The following is a 23,895-nucleotide window of genomic DNA, read 5'->3' as shown; positions in this document are numbered from 1 at the left end:
GAGATAAGTTAGAGGTTTAGTGCTCACTGAAGCAGTTAAGGCTCACCAACAGGCTGAGTTCATTTACCATGTGCATCTCCATAAGAGGGGAGACAGCCCCACCATGCTGCACATACAGCCTCATAGGGCAGAATCTGCTACAGCAATGCTGCTAGCATGAGAAGGGCAGCTGTTATGATAGGCCGGCACCATTATGGGCAAAGCACTGCTTGTGAAGCAGTCTGCCTAGCCTTTGCTACTCACAGTGTGCCACCAAAGGCTGCAACATACACGCAAGGCTAATTGAGCTGCAAATTAAAAAGTTCAGATGCACATGTCTGTGCCCAAATGCACTTTGGAAGCAGTTGAGCAGGTACCTAATGTGTGTTTGAGGTGGCATATGAGAAGAGAGGAGGTCTCTCCTAACAGACATTAGCTGCAGAATTGTGGAAAGCTCTCTTTTCTTAAGATTCACATGTAAGACACTCCCCTGCACTATTCCTACGGTGACCAGGACAGTGTGTGCAGCATGCAGGACAGAGGTACCTAGCCAAATGGCTGCAGATAATGGAATTTCTTTTTTCTATTTTTATTTAAAAACTATATTGAGTATTTTGAGAATTTTAATGTAGGACAGTTCACTACTGTCAGAAATAAAATTACAAAGACTGCCTAAGCAACCTTACTCTGCCCCTTTGAGCATAAGCATGACCACTATTTCTCAAATAATAAGACATGCAATTTGTTTTACAGCCTTAAATACATGTGTAGCATCTTGTAGTTCTAAGCACTACTCTGTGCATGCTAGAGTTCATGGAAGTCATTTATATGAGAAGTACACAGTAAATTATACACTATATACTCCAGGTTAAATGGTATCAATTCAGAGTAACAGTGAAGATTAAATAGCTTATATAGGCCATTGCCATTTACAGCTGTTAATTGCCTCGCCACTGAATGGCACTTAAGTAGGCTGCAGTGTTGGTTGAAAAGAAGCTACAGTACATGCTGTTGACTAAATTGTTGAGAGAAGAACATTAATCTATTTAAATGTAAGTCATAAGAATGTAAGAACGGCCATACTTGGTCAGACCAAAGGTCCATGTAGCCTGTCTTCCAATAGCGGCCAATGCCAGGTGCCCCAGAGGGAATGAACAGAACAGGTAATCATCAAGTGATCCATCCTGTCACCCATTCCCAGCTTCTGGCAAACAGAGGCTAGGGACACCATCCCTGTCAATCCTGGCTAAGAGCCACTGATGGACCTATCCTCCTTGCATTTATCCAATTCTTTTTTGAAACCTGTTATAGTCTTGGCCTTTACAACTTCCTCTGGCAAAGAGTTCCACAGGTTGTCAAAAGCATTCTGGACAATGGAAACAGAGTAAGTAAACAAACTAACAAATATAAGATACTATGTGTGTCTTCAATGATGAGAAATGTATATTCTAGTTTGAGAAATAGTAGGCGATCAGTATTGTGAAGGCAAACACACAAAGGGTATGGTTCAATTTACTTGTGCAATCTTAACTTTAGCATTTCAGACTTGACCACTTAACTGTGTGCCTCAATGTACTTTTTATGGAATATTTTGAAGAGTAAAGAATTGCAGCGCAGAAGCCAACAAACTGTGCTCTACTCTGCTCTACGGTTTTCTGTGCCATGAAGACACCTCTAATGAAATTATTTCTTTGCACCTCCTTGAAACATCTTTCAGATTCTAGAAAGAAGGCTTACCCTCAGTGACACAGCTGCAGAAGCAACACTGGAATCTCCTTCCACCCTCAATGAACTGCATAAAAGGACACATGTAGGCCTTGCACCGATTGCACCGGATAGGACCAGGTTCTCCATGGTCTACCAAATAGGGAGGGGCCTGAGGATAAAAATAAAGACAGGTCACATAGTGGTGGGAGGGGAAGTGTATATAGCCATCACAGAGCTTGAAACGTCCTCCTGGTAGACTATGCAGGCCTTAGCATTTTAACAGTTGTGGAGTCCAAGAGTTTGGAATACATTTCATAAATGCCTTATTGTCTCAAGCTCCTAGTGCAGGAGCTCTTCAGTGGGTTGCAGTTGTTAATAGTCAGAAGAATGCAGCGAATAGCAGAAGTGGAGAACGTTTAAGTGCAGGAAACATTTACTTAGATGCTTTTGTGCAATTGTGGGAATTAATTTTGTATACCCAGATTAGCTGGCTTGTAAGTGTTTGGACTTTGGTCAGTGCTATTCAAAGATAACTTCTTTCCTCACCCCCAAGCTCATGTGCTGATATCTAACAGCCTGCCCTCTGCACTTTACCCCAATGCCCACAGCAGTAACATGACAAGCTTCTTTCTACACCAGCCCAGTAACAGTAAGATCAATTATGTGAGAGTCTCTCAAATGCCTTATTCCCATTTTCTCATAGAAAGTAACTCTAGGGAAACCCACTGCCAGAGACAGAAAGGCTTACAACTGCTAGAATTAATTCCACTCCCAAAGGTGTAAATATCAGCCACTTCACTTTATGAAGCACACTTAACCCCTTGAATTCTTTGCGAGAGACTGGGGGAAAATTCTGTTTGTGCATCAAGCAACCAAATTTGAATTTAGCTGCTCAAGGACAAGAAAATATGGATGCCTTAATTTTCAGGCTGCAGTCTCATTATCTCAACTAAATTAAACTAAACTATTGTTGCTGCTGTGATTGTCTAACATATTTCGCTGCATTCTGCTTTGGACTACTGGGCCAAATGCACTAATTTTTTGTGAGACTATTACATACTCAGCTTTGTCCCACCTTTAATATAAAATTAAAATACCACTGCCACCACCAATCTGAGAGTCCGCACAGAGATCATTTCAAGTAAACAGTTAAATCAGTATATGTCGGGGATGACGTCCATCTGGTTTGAAACCTAGGTCCCATCGTGCTGAATAGCACTAGTTAAGGCCTCCCCTACTGTTGCATGCTCAGTGTGGCTATGCCCACAAATCTTTTATTCCTGGTTTCTCTTCAAGCCAGTAGAGAATTTCTTGATGGGGCTGGAAACATCTACATTTGGGCCATTCACTCATATCTGCATCAAATCCTGGAGCGTGCCTCGCTGCAGATGGGTGCATGGGCTTACTTTGATTAAGCTCAACGTATCCCAAAAGGCATGTAGTCTAGTGGTTAAAAGTCTATGGCTTGGTCTATACTTTAAATTTAGATTGACGCAGCTACATTGCTCAGCAGTGTAAAAAATGCAAACTCCTGAGCATAGGCATCAACTCTGTGGGAGTTTCAGGGCTGGAGCACCCATGGAAAAATAGTGGGTGCTCAGCACCCACCAGCCATAACTGTTTGGCAGCACTGCGAGGGGTTTGAGGGAGGGCGGAAAGCAGAGAGCGGGCGGCTGTGGGGAAGGGGGTGGAGTGAGAGCAGGGCCTTGGGGCACAGCAGGGGTTCAGCACCCCCAGGCAACAATAAAAGTCAGCACCTATGCCCCTGAGTGCCAGGGCTATGCTGACCTAATCCCCACTGTAGACATGGCTAGGTTGACAGAAGAATGGTGAACCCCTGTTCAGGGAGGTGGGATACCTAGTAACAGAAAAACGCCATTCATCCCTGTAGGATGCATCTACACTATGGCACTATAGCAGCATAGCACAGCACTGGAGCTGTACAGCTGCAGCACCCGTAGTGTAGACAAGCCTTCTTAAACATGTATGTGCATCATCATTGTTTATGGATTTAGTAGTATTTAAGTGTAATACTAAAAAAACAGCCACTGATGTATGGCTCTCTGCTTTTCCTCCTCATTCATTATCTGTGTAAAGTGGTCTAGAGACAGTGCCAGTTTGTACATTGTAATAACAGGCAAATTGTATCACACCACTGCGTGAACTCAAAACACTGAAGCCATGCGATAAGTGGTTGCTGTTGCCTCGTGAATCTGACATCCATATGCTCAACAGCAACTTCAAGCACAGATGTGATTTTTCTGTAGCTGAGGCTTTAAACAGACAGACATTTTTTACCCCTTGCAATGTGCCACCTTATTCCAAAGGATATGTTTTCTGACACAAGGGCCAGGATTGTCTTTCACTGCTTTGAGTTCCTGCATAGTGCTTTTCAGCTTTTCAAAACCTCAAACAGTAAGATTCCATCCTAGAAAAGTTAGAGACTCCAATCACAGTGTATTTGTGGGCAATTCTATTTCATAATGCACCCATAAATCTGCATATCTCTATGAATGTTCTTAATTCAAGCTGTAGTCTGATAATTTTTAATCACTGCTTTCGATGCTCATATGCAAAGAAAACATTCTTGAATTACACACATTGATAAGCATCCTATCTTTTTTAAAGCCAAGCCAGAGTAGGCAGTGTAGCAACTTTCAGAGATTAGCAAATTTAGCCACAGTGGGACAGTCTGATTTCATTAAGAGAACACCTGCAAGCTACAGGCTGCATTCATAGTTCAAAGTGCATCTCACAACTAGGAGTATCCACTGCTTGACTTTCTGGCCTTTAAATTATGCAACTATAGCTGAAAAAGTCAGACCTCCTCTCTCCAATCACGGATCACAGCCTTAACCGACAGCATACCCTCTTGGACTGGTGGTTGAACTCTGCCCTTTCCTGTCCCTCTTCATCCCCTCGAACAGCTCAGTTCTACTGCTTTACTCAGCCCATTCTCCTCCCCCTATCCACATAGTTCTCTAGGCTATACTTCCATTCAGCCCCTCCAACCACCCTCTCTTCTGAAAGTTCAACACTGCTTGTGTCCCGATATCACTCAGCCCACCCACTGCTTCCTCTGGTGGCCTTGTCCAGCAGCCAAGAAATCCAGCGTTTTCTTTGGGCACACAACACTTTGACCTGTCTCAGGCTTCTGGGCGATTGGATTTTTCTCAGACTGCGTACTACCAGAAAAAAAAAAGCACACCCCACAGGGCTAAGGAGTGCTCTGAGTGCTGTAAAACACACACAACATACACTATTGAACACCACACATGACTCATTCCTCGAGGATGCAGAGTGCAATAGTTATTTCCTGGCTGCACAGAGGTGGGAGATCACTGTGCAGCTCCTCCCTGGGACATGGACTCAGCAGTGAGGCTGCACCCAACCCTGTCACAGCGCAAGGACCGGGCCTGCCCCAGAAACACCGCAGGGCCCTGCCTCTTCATGCCAGCTGCACCAGATGTGGGACAGGCAGGCTCACCAAGGCACGATCCAAGTGCAGAGGGGCTTAGTGGGGGTGGGGGGGGCAGGGAGACACACCAGGTGTGGGTTGAGAGGGTTGTGTGTGGGGCAATCTGAGTGTGGGCAGCTCAGTGGAGAATCCGGGGGGGGGAGGGGAGAAGGTCTGGATGCACAGGGGCTTGTTCAGGGGTTTTGGTTGCAACGGTAATGGGACTCTGCAGGGGGGTCCAGGTGAAGGTGGTTGGGGCTCAGCGGGGGTGTGGGAGGGGGAACTGGGGGTGGGGCTGATAGAGCTTGGCAGGGGGGTCTGGGTGTGGGGAGCTCAGCAGGGGTGGGAGGGATAGAGCTCAGCACGGGGGATCTGGATGTGGGGAGCTCAGTGGGGGGGTCCAGATGCAGCTGGTTGGGGCTCGGTAGGGTGAGGATCCAGGTGGAGGTGGCTCGTTGGGGTAGTGCAGGGGGAGTGGAGCTTGTCATGGGGGGTTCTGGGTGTGAGCGGGGTGAGGCTCAGGGTATGAGGGGGTCCGGATGCACGGGGGTTGGGAGGATGAGAGAGCAGCTCCCTGTACAGTGATCCCTTCCCCCTGCAGTTGAGGAGCAATGTGTGGAGGAAGCATGCACAGGGAGCGCAGTTTGCAGAGCTTCCTACAGCCAGGGGAGAAATCTGGGGGTGGGGCTGACAGCCCTGGATGCTGTGGAGGGGAATAGGAAGTCGTACCCCCCCCCGGCCCAGCCAGGACTAGCAGCTGTGCCCAGCGCACGGTAGGAGGCACCAGGCAGGATTGGGAAAGACCCCAGCCCCTGCACCACAATGATTTACCTCCCTGCCAGCTGCCCTGGGCACCCGAAACATGCTGCTGGGGAGGGTCATATGACCGGTCTTGTGGCTTCCCTTTCCTTCCCCATCAGAAAGTCATTTTTCTGCAGGGAAGCAAAGAAATCCTCAGGGGACATAAATTCTGTGCATGCACAGTGATGCAGAATTTGCCCAGGAGTAAATATTATTGCAATGGTCAAATTCTTCAGTTCTTTCATAGAACATAGCATAGCCCACTCATGCCTAACAATTACTTGACACTGTACATTTGTTGAGAACTGATGCTTGCTTAGTCTTCACCCTCTAAACTCTCCTTTCACAAAAATTTAGATGATCTGGCTCCCATAGACAGACATATACTGAAGAAACATGCTGCCAGGAGTTCAGAGTCTCTTAACTGCTGATCCAGGATGTTGCTCTCACCTCATCTGTGGGTAGCGTAGCCAGTGGTTTTATGACAGCAGCTAGGGGAACCTGGGATTGTTTGGCCATATCTGAGGTGCAAGGAATATTGTAAGATGTGCATCTTATGTAGCGGGGGCTTGTGTTACCTGGAGGGGAGAACAGAGATACAGATCTTTAATAAAGGTTATATTTCTATATTAACTTAAGTATCATGGGCAACATGTGAAGTCATAATGCAGGCTTTCCAGCTCTAAGGTTTGTAGAAATTCCATTTTAATGCAAACAGCCTCTATGTCCGGCAGTATAGAAAAAGTGACAACTGCAGAATTGGATTCTATAGCTTACAAGGTAATTTATACACTTTTGAAAATGTGGGAGTGATAGCTGTCCCTGTAGTCAGACATAACGCAGGCAGATATAGGGAAATATTTCCCCTCTTCACCCAACCCCCAGATCAAGCAATGCCTCTCTTTCATGAGATTAAACACCATAATTAAGGCTAAGATTTTGTCATGGTTATTTTTAGTAAAAGTCAGGGACAGGTCACGGGCAATAAACAAAAATTAATGGAAGTAGTAACCTATCTGTGACTTTTGCCGCTACAGCTCCATGGTTCCCCCTCTGCCCATGGCAGCTGGGAGCTGCAGGGTGACCATATTTCCCAAAGAGAAAATGGGACAGCCCAGCCGCTCGCCCAAGGTGTCCCCCTCCCATCGCTGGAACCCTGAGGGCGGCCCCCTCAGGAGTCTGTCACCTGTCACTGGAACTATGCAGGGGGCCCTGTCGCTTGTTGCTGCTGTTGTCTGTCGCTGGAACCCACTGGGCCCCACTGGCTGTCAACTCCAGAGTCCTGCAGCCCCTGAGGCTGAAGCAGGGAATGTCATGAAGGTCTCTGGAAGTCACGGATTCTGTGACTTCCATGACCTCTGTGACATAAACGTAGCCTTAACCATAATGTATTTCTATTCCTAGACCTCTGTGCTCCCAATGCACCTCACTCCTGATGTGTAACACCCCTGCAACTCCAGTATGGGTGCACCTCTCAGTTGTACCCATGAAACATAGTTCGAGTGCTCCCACATGTCCATTCCAACATAGCTTGTGCGTGCCCCAAGTACAGTTGCCAGAATTTTTTCCCTTTGTAATTCCCATTGGGTCAGCTTCAGCGCTCTCTGGTGCCATGTGCTCATAGTGCTGGTATAAAAGGTCCCGCCGACCACACGCCCCTTCAGTTCCTTCTTACCGCCTATGACGGTTGCTGGAACTTCCCATATTGCTCAGGTAATTTCTCCCAGTGTTTTTTTCTTCTTTTCTAGTGCATATAGTTATTGTAGTTTACTTAATGAGTTTTGGACACCTCCACACTTGGCTGGAGAGACTTGTGCGCGCACCGGTACCAAGGTATGTCTCAGCCACCAGGCGTCAAGCCCTGCGCTTCCTGCGGCAAGTCTATATCCTTAAGTGACCCGTAGTGGAGCTGTCTCAAGTGCTTAGGGGAAGATCAGAAAGACTGCTGCCAGATCTGCAGGGACATTAGACCCTGCACCAAGAAAGACCAAGAGGCAAGGCTGAGGGTCCTCCTCATGGACACAGCCTTAAGACCAGCACTGGAGTCGCACTCAGACTTGGCACCAAGCACCTCAGTTTTGGTGCGGAGAGCTCTTCTCACCAGTTGAGAGTCCTGGCACCAATTCTCCTCCCTGGCACCTCAGAGCAGCACTGTAAGCACCCAGAGAAGAATTGTTCCCCAGTGCTGAAAGGAAGCAGGTCAGGGGATCTCGACAGAGTGAGACCTGCATCGAGCTGTTCTTCCTCTCCAGCACCGCAGCACCCACCTCCGCCAGCCTCAGTACCCCCACAAGCTCCACTAATTCCAGCGCGGAAAGTGTCATCCTCCAGCAGACACTGTACCGGTCCGTTTGTGGTACCGTCAACCCTAGAGGCATTTGCGGCTGCTAGAGACCTGCTCACTCTCCCAGTCCCAGAGTCCCTGGAGATTTAGGACTGCACCCCTGGTACCGATGAGCGGCAGAGAGCCATCCTCCAGCTTTCATGTGGCACCACGAGGGGAACCTTGGCTCAGACTTCTCTGCGACACCGTTTGCCAGCACTGATAGGGTCAGCACTCCCTTGGTCTCCCCACCACAGCCTGTCTTCCCCATCAGAGTCTAAATTGGGGCCCTACTCTCCCCACTGTGAGGATCACCCGCACTACTCCTTGCACTATTCCTATTCTGCTGTGATCTCAGTTGCGAGGGTGCCCCCAAACACTTGGCCTCCAGGACCATGGGGACTGGCACTCATGCAATGATCTTTTGTGGAACCCATGGGGGGTCCCCCCAGGCCAGGGCACCATTTTGAGGTGTTCGTATTCTGTGACCTCGGAAAGTAGGGCATCTCCAGTACCACACTGCGAGACCCCAGACTCCGGTGCTGAGCTCAGGGCCAAACCTGAAGAGGAGGTCCCACAGGTCTCGGAAAGGCAGAGTCCCTTCAACAAGCCTTAGCCTCTTCCTTCTCTTCCCCAGAAGAGGCAGTGGTGGCTATTGTGTTTCCCTACCTCAAGATGACCAAAAGGCCCACCAGGAATTCTTAAAGCAGGTGGCCTCAAACTTGGCCTTAGGTCTACTAATGAACTATCTGAAATCCATCTTTATACCTGTACAAAGGATAGAGTTCATAGGGGCAGTTCTCAACTCCATATGGGAAAGGCCTTACTTCTGGAGGATCGTGTTCCCGTCAGACACATCCGGTCACCACAGTCCAGATGTGCTTGAGCCTCCTAGGCCACACGGCATCATGCACATATGTGGTGCAACACGTGAGGCTATGTCTCAGACCTTTCCAGGCCTGGCTGGCCACTGTATATTCACCTTTGTGACATCATCTGGACATGGTACTCACTGTCCCCCACTAGGGCCTTGATTTGTTGACTTGGTGGTGGAACCAATGCACTGTCTGTGCAGGAGTACCTTTCACGGCCCCAACCATCTGTGTCCCTGGTCTCCGATGCCTCAGCGCTGGGTTGGAGAGCCCACCTAGGGTGCCTCAGGACTCAAGGCCTATGGTCCCAAGAAGAGCTCTTTCTTTCCATCAATATCAGGGAAACTCGGGGTAGTCTGCCTAGCCCACCAAATGTTCCTGCCCCACATTACAGATAAGGCTGTTTCGGTTCTCATGGACAATACAACTGCCATGTACTACATCAACTGTCAGGGTGGAGCATGTTCTTCCCCGCTACGTCAGAAGGCAATCTAACTGTGGAAGTTCTGCATCACACTCCATTTATCTAGAAGAGAGGGTTACTCATCTTGATGGCAACTAGAAAGGCCACTTTCATGGAAAGGTGTAGTAGAGAACACATAGCCAAAGGTTTGAATAGGGCAGTTGTGAGGAATCAAAGCACTAAACTGAGGTCCCACAGGGGCGTTGGGGTTCTGGATCTGGGAAGAGGTTGCGCACTCCCTGGAGAAATCTTTTGATAATTGGGTAAGCAAAGACTGAAACACCGTCCACTTTGTCACAGAATATTGTAATGGCAGCCAGATGTGCTCATACTGAACTCATTAAAAGGCCAGATTTCTTAAGGTAAAGCATGTAGTCCAGGACCAATGGTATGGTTGAGGTGATGGCCTCAATTTGTTTGTTTAGGCACCTCATGTGGAATCTCTTTCATTTGCGGAAGTACATAACTCGTGTAGTGGGCCGCCTGCCGTTTAGCAAGATGTCTTCAACGTCCTCCGAACAAGTTACCTCCTCGCCTTGGAACCACTGAGGAGCCAGGCTCTGAGATGGAGCGACTCCAAGTTTGGATGCAGAGTCTGACCTGCTTCCTGAGAAAGGAGATTTGGAAGAAGTGGGAGAAAACATGGAGGCATAAGGACATCTGTTGCAGGTATGGATACCAGGTTTGCCTGGGCCAGGCAGGTACTATCAGAATGACTTTGGCTTGATCGATCCTGATCTTATGCAAGACTCTGGACAGCAATGGGGTGGGGGTCATGGCATACAGGAAGGGTGTATCCTATAGGATGAAAAATGCGCCACCTCTGGATCTTGGCTCCAGACCCACTCCGGAGCAAAAATTTGGGCATTTGCTGTTCTGTTTTGTGGTGAATAAGTCTAGCATGGGAAACCCCCACAGTTGAAAAATGCTCTGGATCACACAGGTGTTGATTTCCCACTAGTGATCGTTAGAGAACCTTGGACTTAATGCGTCAGCTGTGACCTTCTGGGACCTCAGCAGGTAGATGGTGCATCCAACACAGCATCACCATATCAGCCATGTCCAGAGCTTTATGGCCTCCCTATACAGTGAGGAACCGAGGTCACACTCCCTGTTTGCTTATGTGGAACATTCAAGCCACACTGTCCGTCAGAATCTGTATGTTTCTGTTTTTGATCAGAGGCATGAAATGTGGACAGGCATTGCAAACTGCGAGCAGTTCAAGTACACTGATGTGGAGTGTTGATTTGGAAGGAGACCATCTTACCTGTACTGTAAGGTTGCCTAAGTGGGCACCCCATCCCAGTAGAGGCATCTGTTGTGGTTACCATTTCGGGAGGAAGCTGTAGGAAAGGGACGCCTACGGAGATGTTGCACAGGTGATTCCACCATTGTAGTGAGGCCTTGACCTTTACTGGCATGCTTAGAAGTTTGTTCAAACTGCATTTCTGTGGGGTGTTCACTGTCTTGAGCCAACCCTGCAAGCAGCGCATGTGCACCCTGGTGTGTTTCACCACGTACGTGGTCGACACCATGTGACCTTGTAGTTGAAGGCAGGCTCTGGTGGATATCTGTGGGCTGTGCACTAAGGTATTGATGAGGTTCATTAGAATGGCGAATCTCTGAGGAGGTAATGATGCTGTTGCTTCTAGAGAATTTAGATGGGCGCCGATTAAGTCCAGTTTCTGACTGGCATTAGTGTGGACTGTTGGAAGTTTATTAGTAGACTGTGACTTGTGAAGAGTGACATTGTCTGTTGCACGACTGCGATGGCTTCTTCCTGAGTGAGAGTCTTGATCAGACAATTGTTTAAGTGGGGGTGTATTGTGACCCCATGCTTGCAAAGGAGGGTTGCTGCCACAGCAAGGACATTGGAAAATACCCAGGAGGCTGTGGAAAGGCCAAAAGGTAGTACCGTATATTGGAAATGATTCTGTCCCTGTATGAATTGAAGAAATTTCCTGTGCGTTGGACGTATAGCAATGTGAAAGTGTGTGTCTTGAAGGTCAAGGGCTGCAAATCAATCCCCTTGTTCCAGTCCTGGAATGATTGTAGGTAACATAACCATCCTGAATCGTGTGTTCTGACGAATTTGTTTAGCTTCCTGAGATCAAGGATGGGTGACACCATCCTCCAGACATCTTCTGGGTTAAAAAAAAAAAGGGGGGGAAATAGAAGCCCTTTTCTCTGAGGTACCGAAACTGGCTTTAGCACCTCCAGGTGTAGATGATGTTCTACTTCCTGTCTCAGGAGGGGTTCGCGAGGGGTCCCTGAAGAGGGACGGCATAGCTGATTTTGATGATTTCCAATTCCTGTCTGTCAGAAGTGATAGTTTGCCAAGTTGGATAGAACGCTTTAGACAGTTAGTAAAAGGATGGTTGGTTGGAAGTGGTGTTGGCAGCAAAAGTTGGGGGAGGTTTGTCAAGCACTGGACAAAACCTTCAAATCTGCTGTTTAGATGTTGATTGTTGGGATGTGGTGGGTTGGGAAGAGTTTGATCTGCATCTGGTCGGTCTCTGCCTATGTCTCTGGTTATCGTATTGTCTCAGTTGCTCTGTGTATGGGGCCTGTCTGGGACGCTATAATGTATAATACCTGCCTTGTTGTTCGTTTTGTTGCAGGTATATAAATATTAAGATCTGAGAGTGGCCCTTGAATCTTCCAATGAGTGGAGTGACTGGTCAGTCTTGCCAGTAAACAGTTTTGGACCCTCGAAGGGAAGGCATACATCAGAGTACCCTACCAGGGAGCAAAAAGGCATCTGACAGGGAGCCTCTACCCATTCCCCGGATTGAACAGAATGCATGGCATTTCCTGTTCTGACGGAACGCGAACAAGTCCACCTGGGGAGTCCCCCACCACTGGAAGATTACTCTGTCAGCCTCTGGATGGAGCGACCACTCATGGCAAGATGAGAAGATTCTGCTGAGGTGATCTGCTAACACATTCCTCGCCCCAGGCAGATGTGTGGCTACCAGGTGGATGGCATGCTGCACACAAGTCCCAAAGGCTGAAAACTTCTTGGTAAATGGCCAACAACCTGGCTCGGTCCTGCCTGTTGATATAATACACTGCGGTGGTATTGTCTGTCAGGACCTGCACCACCGTGCCCTTCAGGTGGGGCAGGAACATCTCTCAGGCGAGACGAACCGCTTCAAGCTCCCTGACATTTACGTGATGGTTCCTGAAAATGCACCTCCAGAAGGAAGGCTGTGGCTTGAGCGAAGTCGAGAGCCGCCCCAATTAACTCTATTCATTGCACCAGCCATAAGGTCAAATTCTTTTAGTTTACCAACAGGCCCAGGTCATGGCAGGTGGAAAGTACCAGATCGAGGTTCCACTGCACCAGTTCCTGAGATCTGCCCTTGATGAGCCATGGCGTGCGTATACAAGACCACTGCCTGATCTGGGGAGGAGGCGGACTACTGAGTTACCAGGGGAGGCCCCAAGAAATCATTCCTCATGGGGGAAGAGGGTTTTGGGGTGGGCGCTTACTCCTCTACCCTAGCCTCCGAGTGCACCTCGCACACTGTGCTCGGTGCCGCCTGTTGCTGCTCTGAGGCAGTGGCAGAGGAGTGGATTGGAGGCATCGGCATCACAGGCATGCCCCACGTGCCTCTGTAGGGCTACTGCGCCAGCCACTAGCCTCGCTGCCATAATGGCTGTCAATGCTGTCGCAGTGAAGGGCTGAATTCCTTTTCCGTACTGGAGAAATCACCTTCCGGTGACCACAGAGAGGACATAGAAGCTTGCGTCTGATGGCTAACCATTGCCACGGGAGACCAGTGCCTCGGGTAGATGGATTAGGGACAGGGGGCTCAGTACCATGAGGCAGACAGCTCCCATGGTCTACGAAACTGAGATCTGTGCCGAGCAGACAGCCAGTGGAAGGATGATCGGTGCCGGTGGTATAATGACCGGTGCCTTCCTCTAGGTGACCCACGTTGAGAGGGCAGAGACTGCAACTGCGGTGCCAGTGATCTAGGACATCCTGTAGAAGATGGAGACCTGGGGCGTGGAGATGGAACACGCTGTCTCTATTCCGGAGACCAGCATCATTTGCCTACCCTCAGAGGGGTCTTTACCACTGGCTTGCCTTCACTGTAAGCCTTTGCCATGACCTACGACACGTGGGGCTGGCAGCACTGGTAGAGGCCTCTGCTCTCTGGGCGCCGGGAAAGCCTGTGAAGGCATAGTCCCTGTCACCAATCTGGGTCTCCTAGCACTTTCTGGAGTCAGTGGCGGATGCCTCGGGGAGCAAGGGGGCCCCATTCGGGGGGGGAGAGGAGGGAGGTCCCTGTGTGGCTCCGGTGTGAGCTGTCGGCCCAAATTGGGTCCTTTGCCCTTCTTGCTCAGTGCCGGGGCATCACCCTTCTTTGAGCTCCTCTCAGACACCAGTGGTGTCGGATGGAGCCCAGTGCTGGGGTGCGCTGTGCACCGAGGCTGAGGTGCTCAGGGCAGAGTCTAGCCAAGAAGGCTTGAATGCCGGGTGGGGAGCAGCCTAGATGAGGAGGGTCCTCAAACAGATGTCTCGCTTCTTCTCAGTTCTGGGACAAAAAGTTCTTACAGATGCAACACTTACAGATGCTTCACATGTGTGATTCCCTCAAGCCTTTGAGGCAGCTGCTTGGGGGTCACTAACAGTCAGAGCAGAGCTTAAAACCTTGAGACTGAGGCATGCCCTGCTTGGGGCAAAGTCCCCACTGGGACTCTCTATAACTAGACTATTTAACAACTACTTACTAATTAAACTATTTACAAGGCCCTAAGGCTCGAAGACTGGAGTAGAAGAACCACTAATCCTTGCTATGCAAGGGAAAGGCGCTTTAACTGACCACCATGGGAGGTGAGAAGGAACTGGGAGGGCGTAGGGCTGGCGGCGCCTAATATACTGATGCATGAGTGCAGCACTCAAGAGGGCACCGCAGCTGACCCTACGGATACTGCTAAGGCAAAAAATCTCAAACGGCCGCACACTTGGGCGCATGCACACCTAGAATGGAATTGACATGAGCGAACACTTGAAGAAAAACTGTTTTTTCCTGGCTTTTTAACACACTTTGCTATGTTGGTTCTTATGCTTTCCCCAAGGAAGTGTCAATTGTCTTTACTTGTTGATTAGTTCTAGGTGGCCAAAACATCCACTGGAGTACAAGTTGGGGCTCTACTCATTTCACTTGTGACCTGAAACAGAATTTGAACTCACGCCTCCACTGGTAAAAAGCTAGTGCCCCTGCACCATAAAGGGAACGTTCCTCAGACTTCTCCATTAAGAATGTCTGACAATAATGTAATTGGATCTTTGGTAATGTGCTTTTTTTTTTTTTTGGCGGGGGGGGGAGGTAAGAGGAGGACTTACGGAGGGAGTGAACAGTATTTTACCTTGATCTTTCACCAGAAAATTGGTAGTAACGAGGGGTGGGACCTGCCCTCTAACTCCAGTGATGAATGGCTCTGATCCGCGGTTATTTCTGTCATCTTCAATTACCTGGATCTAGAATGGAAAGCAGCATGTTAACCACAGCAGGCTCCATTTCATGGAGGGGGAACACAGAATCTGGAGTTACAGAGCAATCAGACAGGGATTGGGACAAACATTACTAGCTCTAAGAATTGAGAAGCCTAGACCTAGTTTAAGCTTTACCAAGCAGTCAACTCTTATGGTTTCCGAACTGAGAATAAGACAAGAGATGGGTTTATTTCAACAACAACAAAAAAACCCCACCACATTTTAACTCCCTTCCCAGTTTTCTATTGTTTTAATTATTTTGAAGATTGACATGTTTTACATTTTAAGATCTGATCTGGACTCAAAGCAAAATTTGGCCCAAGAAAATAATTTCTAACAGTATTCTGCTCTTTACTGCTCCCCAGTATGCTCTGTTGCAACTACAGTCACAGAAAGCTCTCTCTGGCAGCTTTGTTATAATTTCCAAATATCTTTCAGCTTGCACTTCCTTTTTTGCCTGCCTTTTCTTTCTGAGCTGTTAAGTTCCCAGTATTTTCACAAAGTGAAGCTATTCCACTGTATATCTGATTAGACTGTGACCTAAAGTAATATGAAAACTCAGAAGGAATTTGATCACTTCTACACAGTGCTCACACTAGTTCATACTTTGAGCTTTTGGGACCGAGGCCAGTCTGCAACTCAGACTGTTACAGATCATTCAAGCTGAGCTCGACAGGATGGTAACAGTGTTAAATCCACTAGTTACCGGGACAAACTTGTTTAAAAGAATACGCCTAATTAGAGATTATGCATTATGAAGTTCAACAGCACTTTTGGATTAAAAGTATCCAATGAATTCTGCCACAGAATGGGAGACTATAGAAAGAGAATTGAGCCCTTTTAACTACCTTTTCAGTACCAATGCCAAATCCATTTTAAGCATTAATCTAGCACTGATCATACTGAACAATCCATTGCCCCCAAATTATATCCCCCAATTTGCAACCTATTTTAACATGCAGAGTGTTATACAGCAGAGTTCTTGTTACCCTTACACAGTACATGTTCTAAATTGTGCGAGTGGAATGCTCAACCACAGAATCAGACTGTGACCATTCCAGGAAAAATCTCTTCTCAAAACTCTACAGATTAACTGAAGTTGGTGTCATCACTGATTAGATACGAGTCATGTGACCAACTTTAGCCAATCACCAGTAAAACAGAAATGATATTGGGGTAATAGAAAATCTAATCCACCATTTTCCTCCAATCCAAAGGTAAATACTTTTCATTTTAAAAAGATTCTCAAGGCACATTTCTAATTTACAAATGTAACATTTTAATTTTTAACAGTGGTGTAGGATCACAGATAATGAAAGAATGTTTATAGCTCCCCATGCCTCAGAGGAAGTCTGCTAAGGGATTCAGACAAGGAATTAATGTCAAAACAAAATGGTTACTTCAAAAGTGAGACAATGCATCAAACACTAGCCCAGTATTGGCACCTCAAGAACAAACAGTAATCAAATTCAATTTACACAGGTGGAAAAGACTTCCACTAAGGAACAAACTGTGTGTACTTGTAATGCATATGGTATGCAGAGAGAGTATGTGTAACTACTCATACTGCATTTTTTGTGTTATAGACATTCCAACTGGAATCTGATGTAGATAGGTATTTTGCTTTTAAAGGTCAGGCAGACAATGTGGAGGGGAGACATTCTTCATAATCTGCTTCCAAAGTGCTGTCCACTTTCTATTGCCCCTTATTTCATGACATAGGAAGTGATTTCATGACCATTCCCCATGTGGTGTTTATTTTATTCATTTTGATGAAGTAAGCAGAAAGGGATGGGAAAGAAGGATAAAAGATTAACACTGAAGGGTTAGTAAGGTGAAGCTTATGCCGCAAGCATGCACAGGTGGTCACCAACACACAGATGATAGAAGACAGACACCGCACTTACTGGGCTAGGAATTGCATCTGGGTCTATTCTGTGCCTGGGTTTCTGCTGGGGAGGCAGCTCACTGAGTTGCTTTTTTTTTTTTTTTTTAAAGTAACAGAGTGCCACAAAAAGAAAAACAAAGAAAGAGTAATAAAACAAAAAGTAACAGTGTTACTTCTCTCTGCCCAAATTTATAGCACTGGAGTTAGATATATACATTTGTACAATCATGCAACAAGAGGAAAAGAACACATCTGCTTCCATACTACACATTAATCCCAGAATCTGTCTTGCCATTGAACTGTTCTTGGGTTCTGAGCATTATGTTGGCAGAGACAATGGCTCACATGCTTGTTTTGTTAGAATTTGGGGATTTACGCTTTAAGAACATGCTGCAATGGAGGCACTTGATGCAAGTTTCTTGAGATTTAATTTAGTGAAAGAGGAGAGAAGCAAGCAAAGGTATTAAAATGCCTCCATTCCTTCCAAAAAGCAAGTCCTAAAACACACACAAACATCGAATCAAAAACCAGAAAAGCCTAGGACTTCAATACCGTTAGCTAGATCAGGTGGTAACATAAAGCCGGATTAAAGCCAGGTATAAAATTTAAGACGTGACTAAAATCACTGCCCTGAAAAAGTTTGTCAGCATCAGAAGCAATTGTGGTCTTTGGAAACACCAACTCAGCAGAATCAGGAAGAGTGGAGGACGAGCCTAAGAGGCTAGTGGTAGGAATTACGAGGGACTGTCATTTCACACTGTTGCTTGTCTGCACTCCCCTGCCTGCTTTTTGGAACCTCCCTTCTGCAGAGCATTAAAATTTGAGAAATAGCTCATCCTTCAACTACCAGTGTCTCTCATGATTCTGCATAGAACGTTCTTGGCAACAGAGTTAACTAGCTGTTTTGAAGTTACATCTAGCGGGACAGGAAAGACGACACATTTATGGCCCATACATTAAACAAACAAAATATCAGCAGAGCTGGATTAACTGCTATGGTGTTCTATATTCAATCAGTTCCTGTCATGATTGAGAACTGTACACCTATAACGAATGGCCCACCATACTATAAACTAGCTCTTCAGGCCTCCTCAAATTGAGCCTTCATTGGTTTCTAACTCCATTGTTTATATCCCTCTTAGAAGCTGGATAATCTCAATGTCAGATAAAATTAATGCAGTTTTGGGACCTGTGTCAGTCAGTCAACTGTTTCAGACAGAGAACTTATTTTGTTCTATCAGTGAAGTGGGAGGGTTTTCAAAATTCAGGTGACAATCCCCACAGGACATTTGATCATTTTTAAGGCAGGTCATGTGTTGTGCCTAAACCAGCACATGTTGGCCCTTTCGAAGAGCCACTAACAGAAACATCAGCACACAATGATCAAATTCTGTTCAGGGGGAGTGACAATACGCACTACTTTGATAGATCAATGTGCACTTGAAATACCCCCATACTTCTGCTTTTGGGTCTGAGGCAGGTAAGTATCCCATTTTTACAGACAGAGAAACAAAGGGAGAGAGAGGCTCAGTAATGTGTTCAAGACCACACACGGAATCAATGACAGAGTTGGGAATAGAACTCAGATGGCCTACACCCAGTTCCGTGCTCTAATCACTAGACAATACTGTTTCTGGTAAATCAGAGGTTATATTCCCAGAACCTCCATTCATGGGCAGAAGTATGAAGAACAAAGCCAACAGATAGAGCATTGGGACCAGTTTTTGGCACCCGTCAGTTTGATTTATAAGAAGATGTTTTATGTGGAAGTTCATGTTGGTGAGAACTGAATTAACTTACAGGGCTAGGAATGGAGTCCGGATCCAAGCGTTTTGGCGGGGGAGGTGGTGCAGGTTGACTCCCGTAATTTGATGTTCCTGGATAAGCACCGCCATAGTTTGGTTGTGGGCCCCTAACCTGTCCAAAGGAACCTGAAAATGAGACAACAGAATGAAAGCATATCTAATTGTTCTGTATTTGTACAGCGCCTTGCACAACGGGGTCCTGGGTCTGTTAGTAGGGCTCCCTGGAGCTACTTTAATACAAATAATACTAAACACTTTCTTTCTTAACCAGTTTTTCTAGTCATCTTAATCCAAAAATGGACAGCTACCTGCCCTTCAAGTAATTAGGATTGAAGAGATTTACCAAAATTCTTCAATTGTAACCTGTCTCTCTATCAGAGTAGTCCAGATTTAATAGTGATCTAAGTAATCCATTTTTGGAACCCGTTTCAGAAATGGGAAGAACTGGTCCTTTAAGAGAGTAGGCAATGGGTTAGATCTGCATTAAAGCCTCTATGAAAACACAGGCTATGCCGCAGATCTGGCTAATATAAACTATGACCAAAGCAGTCCAGTACCCCATACTGCACCAACAAAATAAAGAAATACTGATAGAAGCGTGTCAGACAGCTTTTGTGTTGCCCGAGATTAGCACAGATTAAAACTCTGCTATTTTAATTTGTTTAGTTTTTAAATTGCATATATTTCATTTTGCTTTACACTTTATTAATGGAAATTCCTGGGGTGGTACACGGTTGTTTCGGCTGCAAAAGACACAGAAGGCAGTATATAGGTAGATAGCTAAGTACCTGCCACTGTTCTCTTACAAAATGGATAGTTCTACCCAGCAGTGTCTTAAACACTTAGGCCATGTCTATACTACCACTTCCATTGGCAAAATTTAGGTCCCTTGGGAATCTGGAAAAAAACTAACCCCTTGAACAACATGTTTCACCAGCATAAGCGGTGGTGTGCACAGCGCTATGTTGATGGGCAAGCTTCACCCGCTGACAAAGCTACTGCCGCTTGTTGGGGGTGGTTTTATTATGTTGATGGGAGAGCTCTCTCCTGTCAGCATAGAGGTGCTAGACAACTGATCTTATGGCAGCACAGCTGCATCAATACAGCTGTGCCCACTGTAAGCTCACTAGTGTAGACATAGCCTAAGTGACATGGCCAATAACAAAAACTACACTGGGCAGATAGCTTTTAAGAAGTAGGTAATTCACCTAGCCAATTGTAAAATGCTGCAGGGAACTTCTTTCTGATCCTTGCAGCTAGCTATCAACATTAAGGGTCACAATCATTCAGTGCTTTCATTCAACAGAAAATGTAATAGATATTAATTCATCCTCAATACCCCTTCTAAGGGAGAAACAAATTCAAAGGGATAAAGTAACCTGATCAGAGAGAGAACGTCAGTCAGGGTTAGAACTCACGTGTGCCTCGCTCTAAACCCCCTGATCAGCAACTATGCCACTCTACAATGCAGTGATCAACAGCAAACATAACAGGATGAGAACTGTAGATCTTATGTTAAATACTTCTTTTCATACGTACTAAATTTACTGCTCTTTAGTTCACTAAGGCAGACAAATCAAAGCATAAGGAGATGGAAGAAGGAAGCGTCAGAAGGAGGGAGAGTAGCAATCCATTCTCAACATGTTACAATACTTTCCATAAACATGCAGGGTGTGCACATTTTAATCCCCAAGCACCGATATTTAATTTTTGTAAATTCTCTACTTCTGAATATAGGAGAAAGCAAATGTCAACTTTACCAACCAAAGCTCAACATATTTAATTTGAATTGCAAACTCTTCAGGGCAGGGGACCATATTTTATTCTTGTAAAGAACAATGCAAACATACGGTGCTAAACAGTTAGAAATACTTTTGTACCAATGCAAGCCAGAATAAATTTTTTTCTAATTCAGTTTAACTCAGTTAGTATCTACATTGACCAAGAAGAATGGAGTAAACACTAAATCTTCATTAGGGATACATCCACCAGAGGTGATCTCAGGACTCTCCTCTAAACTCTGAACAAGCTAAAGGGAACACTAGTGAAAAAAATGCAGCCAAGAGACCAGACAGACACAAATCAGGAACCAGACCACTCTTGCACCTAACTTAGACAATAAGTCCATACTCTCCTGCAGTGCAAAGAGATCATAGAAGATTAGGGTTGGAAGAAACCTCGGGAGGTCATTCAGTCTAACCCCCTGCTCAAAGCAGGACCAACACCAATTAAATCATCCCAGCCAGAGCTCTGTCAAGCAGGGCCTTAAAAACCTCTAAGGATGGAGATTCCACCACCTCCCTAGGTAACCCATTCCAGTGCTTCACCACCCTCCTAGTGAAATAGTGTTTCCTAATATCCAACCTACACCTCCCCTACTGCAACTTGAGACCACTACTCTCTGTTCTGTCATCTGCCACCACTGAGAACAGCTGAACTCCATCCTCTTTGGAACCCCCCTTCAGGTACTTGAAGGGTACTATCAAATCCCCCCCTCACTCTTCTCTTCTGCAGACTAAACAAGCCCAGTTCCCTCAGCCTCTCCTGGTAAGTCACATTCCCCAGCCCCTTAATCATTTTTGTTGCCCTCTGCTGGACTCTCTCCAGTTTGTCCACATCCTTTCTGTAGTGAGGGGCCCAAAACTGGACACAATACTCCAGATGTTGCCTCACCAGTGCCGAATAGAGGGGAATAATCATTTCCCTCGATCTGCTGGCAACGCTCCTCCGAATGCAGCCCAATATGCCATTAGCTTTCTTGGCAACAAGGACACACTGTTGACTCATATCCAGCCTCTTGTCCACTGTAATCCCCAGGTCCTTTTTTGCAGAACTGTCGCTTAGCCATTCGGTCCCCAGCCTGTAGCAGTGCATGGGATTCTTCCTTCCTAAGAGCAGGACTCTGCACTTGTCCTTGTTGAACCTCATCAGATTTCTTTTGGCCCAATCCTCTAATTTGTCGAGGTCACTCTGGACCCTATCCATACCCTCCAGCGTATCTACCTCTCCCTCCAGCTTAGCGTCATCCACAAACTTGCTGAGGGTGCAATCCATCCCATCGTCCAGATCATTAATGAAGATGTTGAACAAAACCGGCCCCAGGACCGACCCCTGGGGCACTCCGCTTGATACCGGTTGCCAACTAGACATTGAGCCATTGATCACTACCCGTTGAGCCTGACAATCTAGGCAGCTTTCTATCCACCTTCTAGTCCATTCATCCAATCCATACTTTTTTAACTTGCTGGCAAGAATATGGTGGGAGACCATATCAAAAGCTTTGCTAAAGTCATCCACCACTTTCCCCATATCCACAGAGCTGGTCATCTCATCATAGAAGGCCATCAGGCTGGTCAGGCATGACTCGCCCTTGGTGAATCCATGCTGACTATTCCTGATCACCTTCCTCTCCTCCGAGTGCTTCAAAATGGATTCCTTGAGGACCTGTTCATGATTTTTCCAGGGACTGAGGTGAGACTAACTCGTCTATAGTTCCCCAGATTCTCCTTCTCTTTTTTAAAGATAGGCACAATGTTTGCCTTTTTCCAATTGTGCGGGATCTTCCCCCATCATCATGAGTTTTCAAATATAATGGCCAATGGCTCTGCAATCACATCAGCCAACTCCCTCAGCACCCTCGGATTCATTAATCTGGACCCATGGACTTGTGCATGTCTAGCTTTTCTAAATAGTACTTAACCCGTTCTTTCACCACTGAGAGCTGCTCACTTTCTCCCCATACTGTGCTGCTCAGCAGAGCAGTCTGAGAGCTGACCTTGTCTGTGAAGACTGAGGCAAAAAAAGCATTGAGTACTTCAGCTTTTTCCACATCATCTGTCACTAGGTTGCCTCCCCCATTCAGTAAGGGTTCCACACTTTCCCTGATCATCTTGTTGCTAACATACTTGTAGAAACCCTTCTTGTTACCCTTCACCCCTTGCTAGCTGCAACTCCAATTGTGCTTTGGCCTGCCTGATTATACCCCTGCATGCTCAAGCAATATTTTTATACTCCTCCCTAGTCATCTGTCCAAGTTTCCACTTCTTGTAAGCTTCCTTTTTGTGTTTAAGCTCACCAAAGATCCTGCCTTGTGCGTACCTAATGCATCTGGAAGAAAGACATTCTCTTCCTTCAATAGGACAGGGAAATACTGGAATCTTCAATTACTGCCACAGTCCTGGATGACTGCGACTCAGTAACCAATACCACTGGTTCACTCAGACTGCACATTACCTTATATCAAGTACAGAAGGAGCAACGAGATGACTTACCATTCTGCTGCACTTGGTATCCTGACTGGGAAGGATGTGTGAGAGGAGGTGGGCCCTGGAGGCCAGTCATTGCAGGCCCAGACATGGCTGGATGAGGTGGTGGTGAGGACACATGATTAGGCTGGGATGTTGGTAATCCAGTTAGAGCATGTCCAGGCAACTGTGAGCCTTGTATTGTTGAAGGTCTTGGGGCCCCAGTGGTAGGAGGGTAACTGGAAGGTCCAATCCCTGTGGAGCAGGGAGGTGGGACAAAACCAGGGGCTTGAGGGAGGCGCTGGGTTGACAGTGGTGGACCAGAAAAAGCAGGTTGTGCCAGGGAAAGACCCTGAGACAGGCTGGTAGGAGGCAATACATGGGTCATGGTAACAGGAGGGGGTCCTTGGCTTGGAGAGTAAGATGTGTAGAGACCAGATCCTGTCGCAGTAAAGCTTCCTGAGGCTGGAGGAACTGATGTTGGGGGACCTGACAAGCAGAAAAGTTATTGCCATTATTTGCTTTCATACAAACAAAAACCACCTGAGTTAAGAGAGCACAAACAAAATCCATGCCCTCTAACCTACCTTGATCTCTACCTTAAACTATACTCTGCTCCTAAATCCAGACAAAACCCCGTAATGAAAGCCCTTCTGAAACTGGAGTCGGAGAGGCTGAGGAAGATGAAGTTCCTAAAGAGGTCCTGAATCATGATCACTCCCCCTCCCCGAAAAGGATCTTTGATTCCAGGAACATTTGTAATTCATTTCATGCTGTTTAACATTGTGAGTCTTTTCATTAACGTGAAGGCCATTATGCAGTGGCCAAGGCCAGATTGAAAAGCTAC

General features: G+C 46.5%; 1 protein-coding gene across 2 annotated transcripts in view; it reads right to left on the bottom strand.

Annotated features, from left to right (window-relative positions):
* SEC24C (SEC24 homolog C, COPII coat complex component) overlaps nt 1-23,895 on the bottom strand; it is a 62,412-nt gene that overhangs the window by 19,396 nt on the left and 19,121 nt on the right. Inside the window, exons 6-11 of one of the 2 annotated variants that reach the window (XM_074958449.1) lie at nt 23,076-23,537; nt 18,800-18,930; nt 17,019-17,087; nt 14,985-15,096; nt 6,395-6,522; nt 1,717-1,855 (exon numbers count right to left, since the gene is read on the bottom strand). In XM_074958449.1, coding sequence (XP_074814550.1) covers nt 1,717-1,855; nt 6,395-6,522; nt 14,985-15,096; nt 17,019-17,087; nt 18,800-18,930; nt 23,076-23,537 — 1,041 coding nt within the window. The remainder of the gene's footprint in view (nt 1-1,716; nt 1,856-6,394; nt 6,523-14,984; nt 15,097-17,018; nt 17,088-18,799; nt 18,931-23,075; nt 23,538-23,895) is intronic. The other variant, XM_074958450.1, reaches the window with a different exon arrangement.

Source organism: Natator depressus, chromosome 7 (assembly GCF_965152275.1).
Source record: "Natator depressus isolate rNatDep1 chromosome 7, rNatDep2.hap1, whole genome shotgun sequence".
Taxonomy (NCBI): domain Eukaryota; kingdom Metazoa; phylum Chordata; order Testudines; family Cheloniidae; genus Natator; species Natator depressus.
This window is presented reverse-complemented; position numbering and strand designations above follow the sequence as displayed.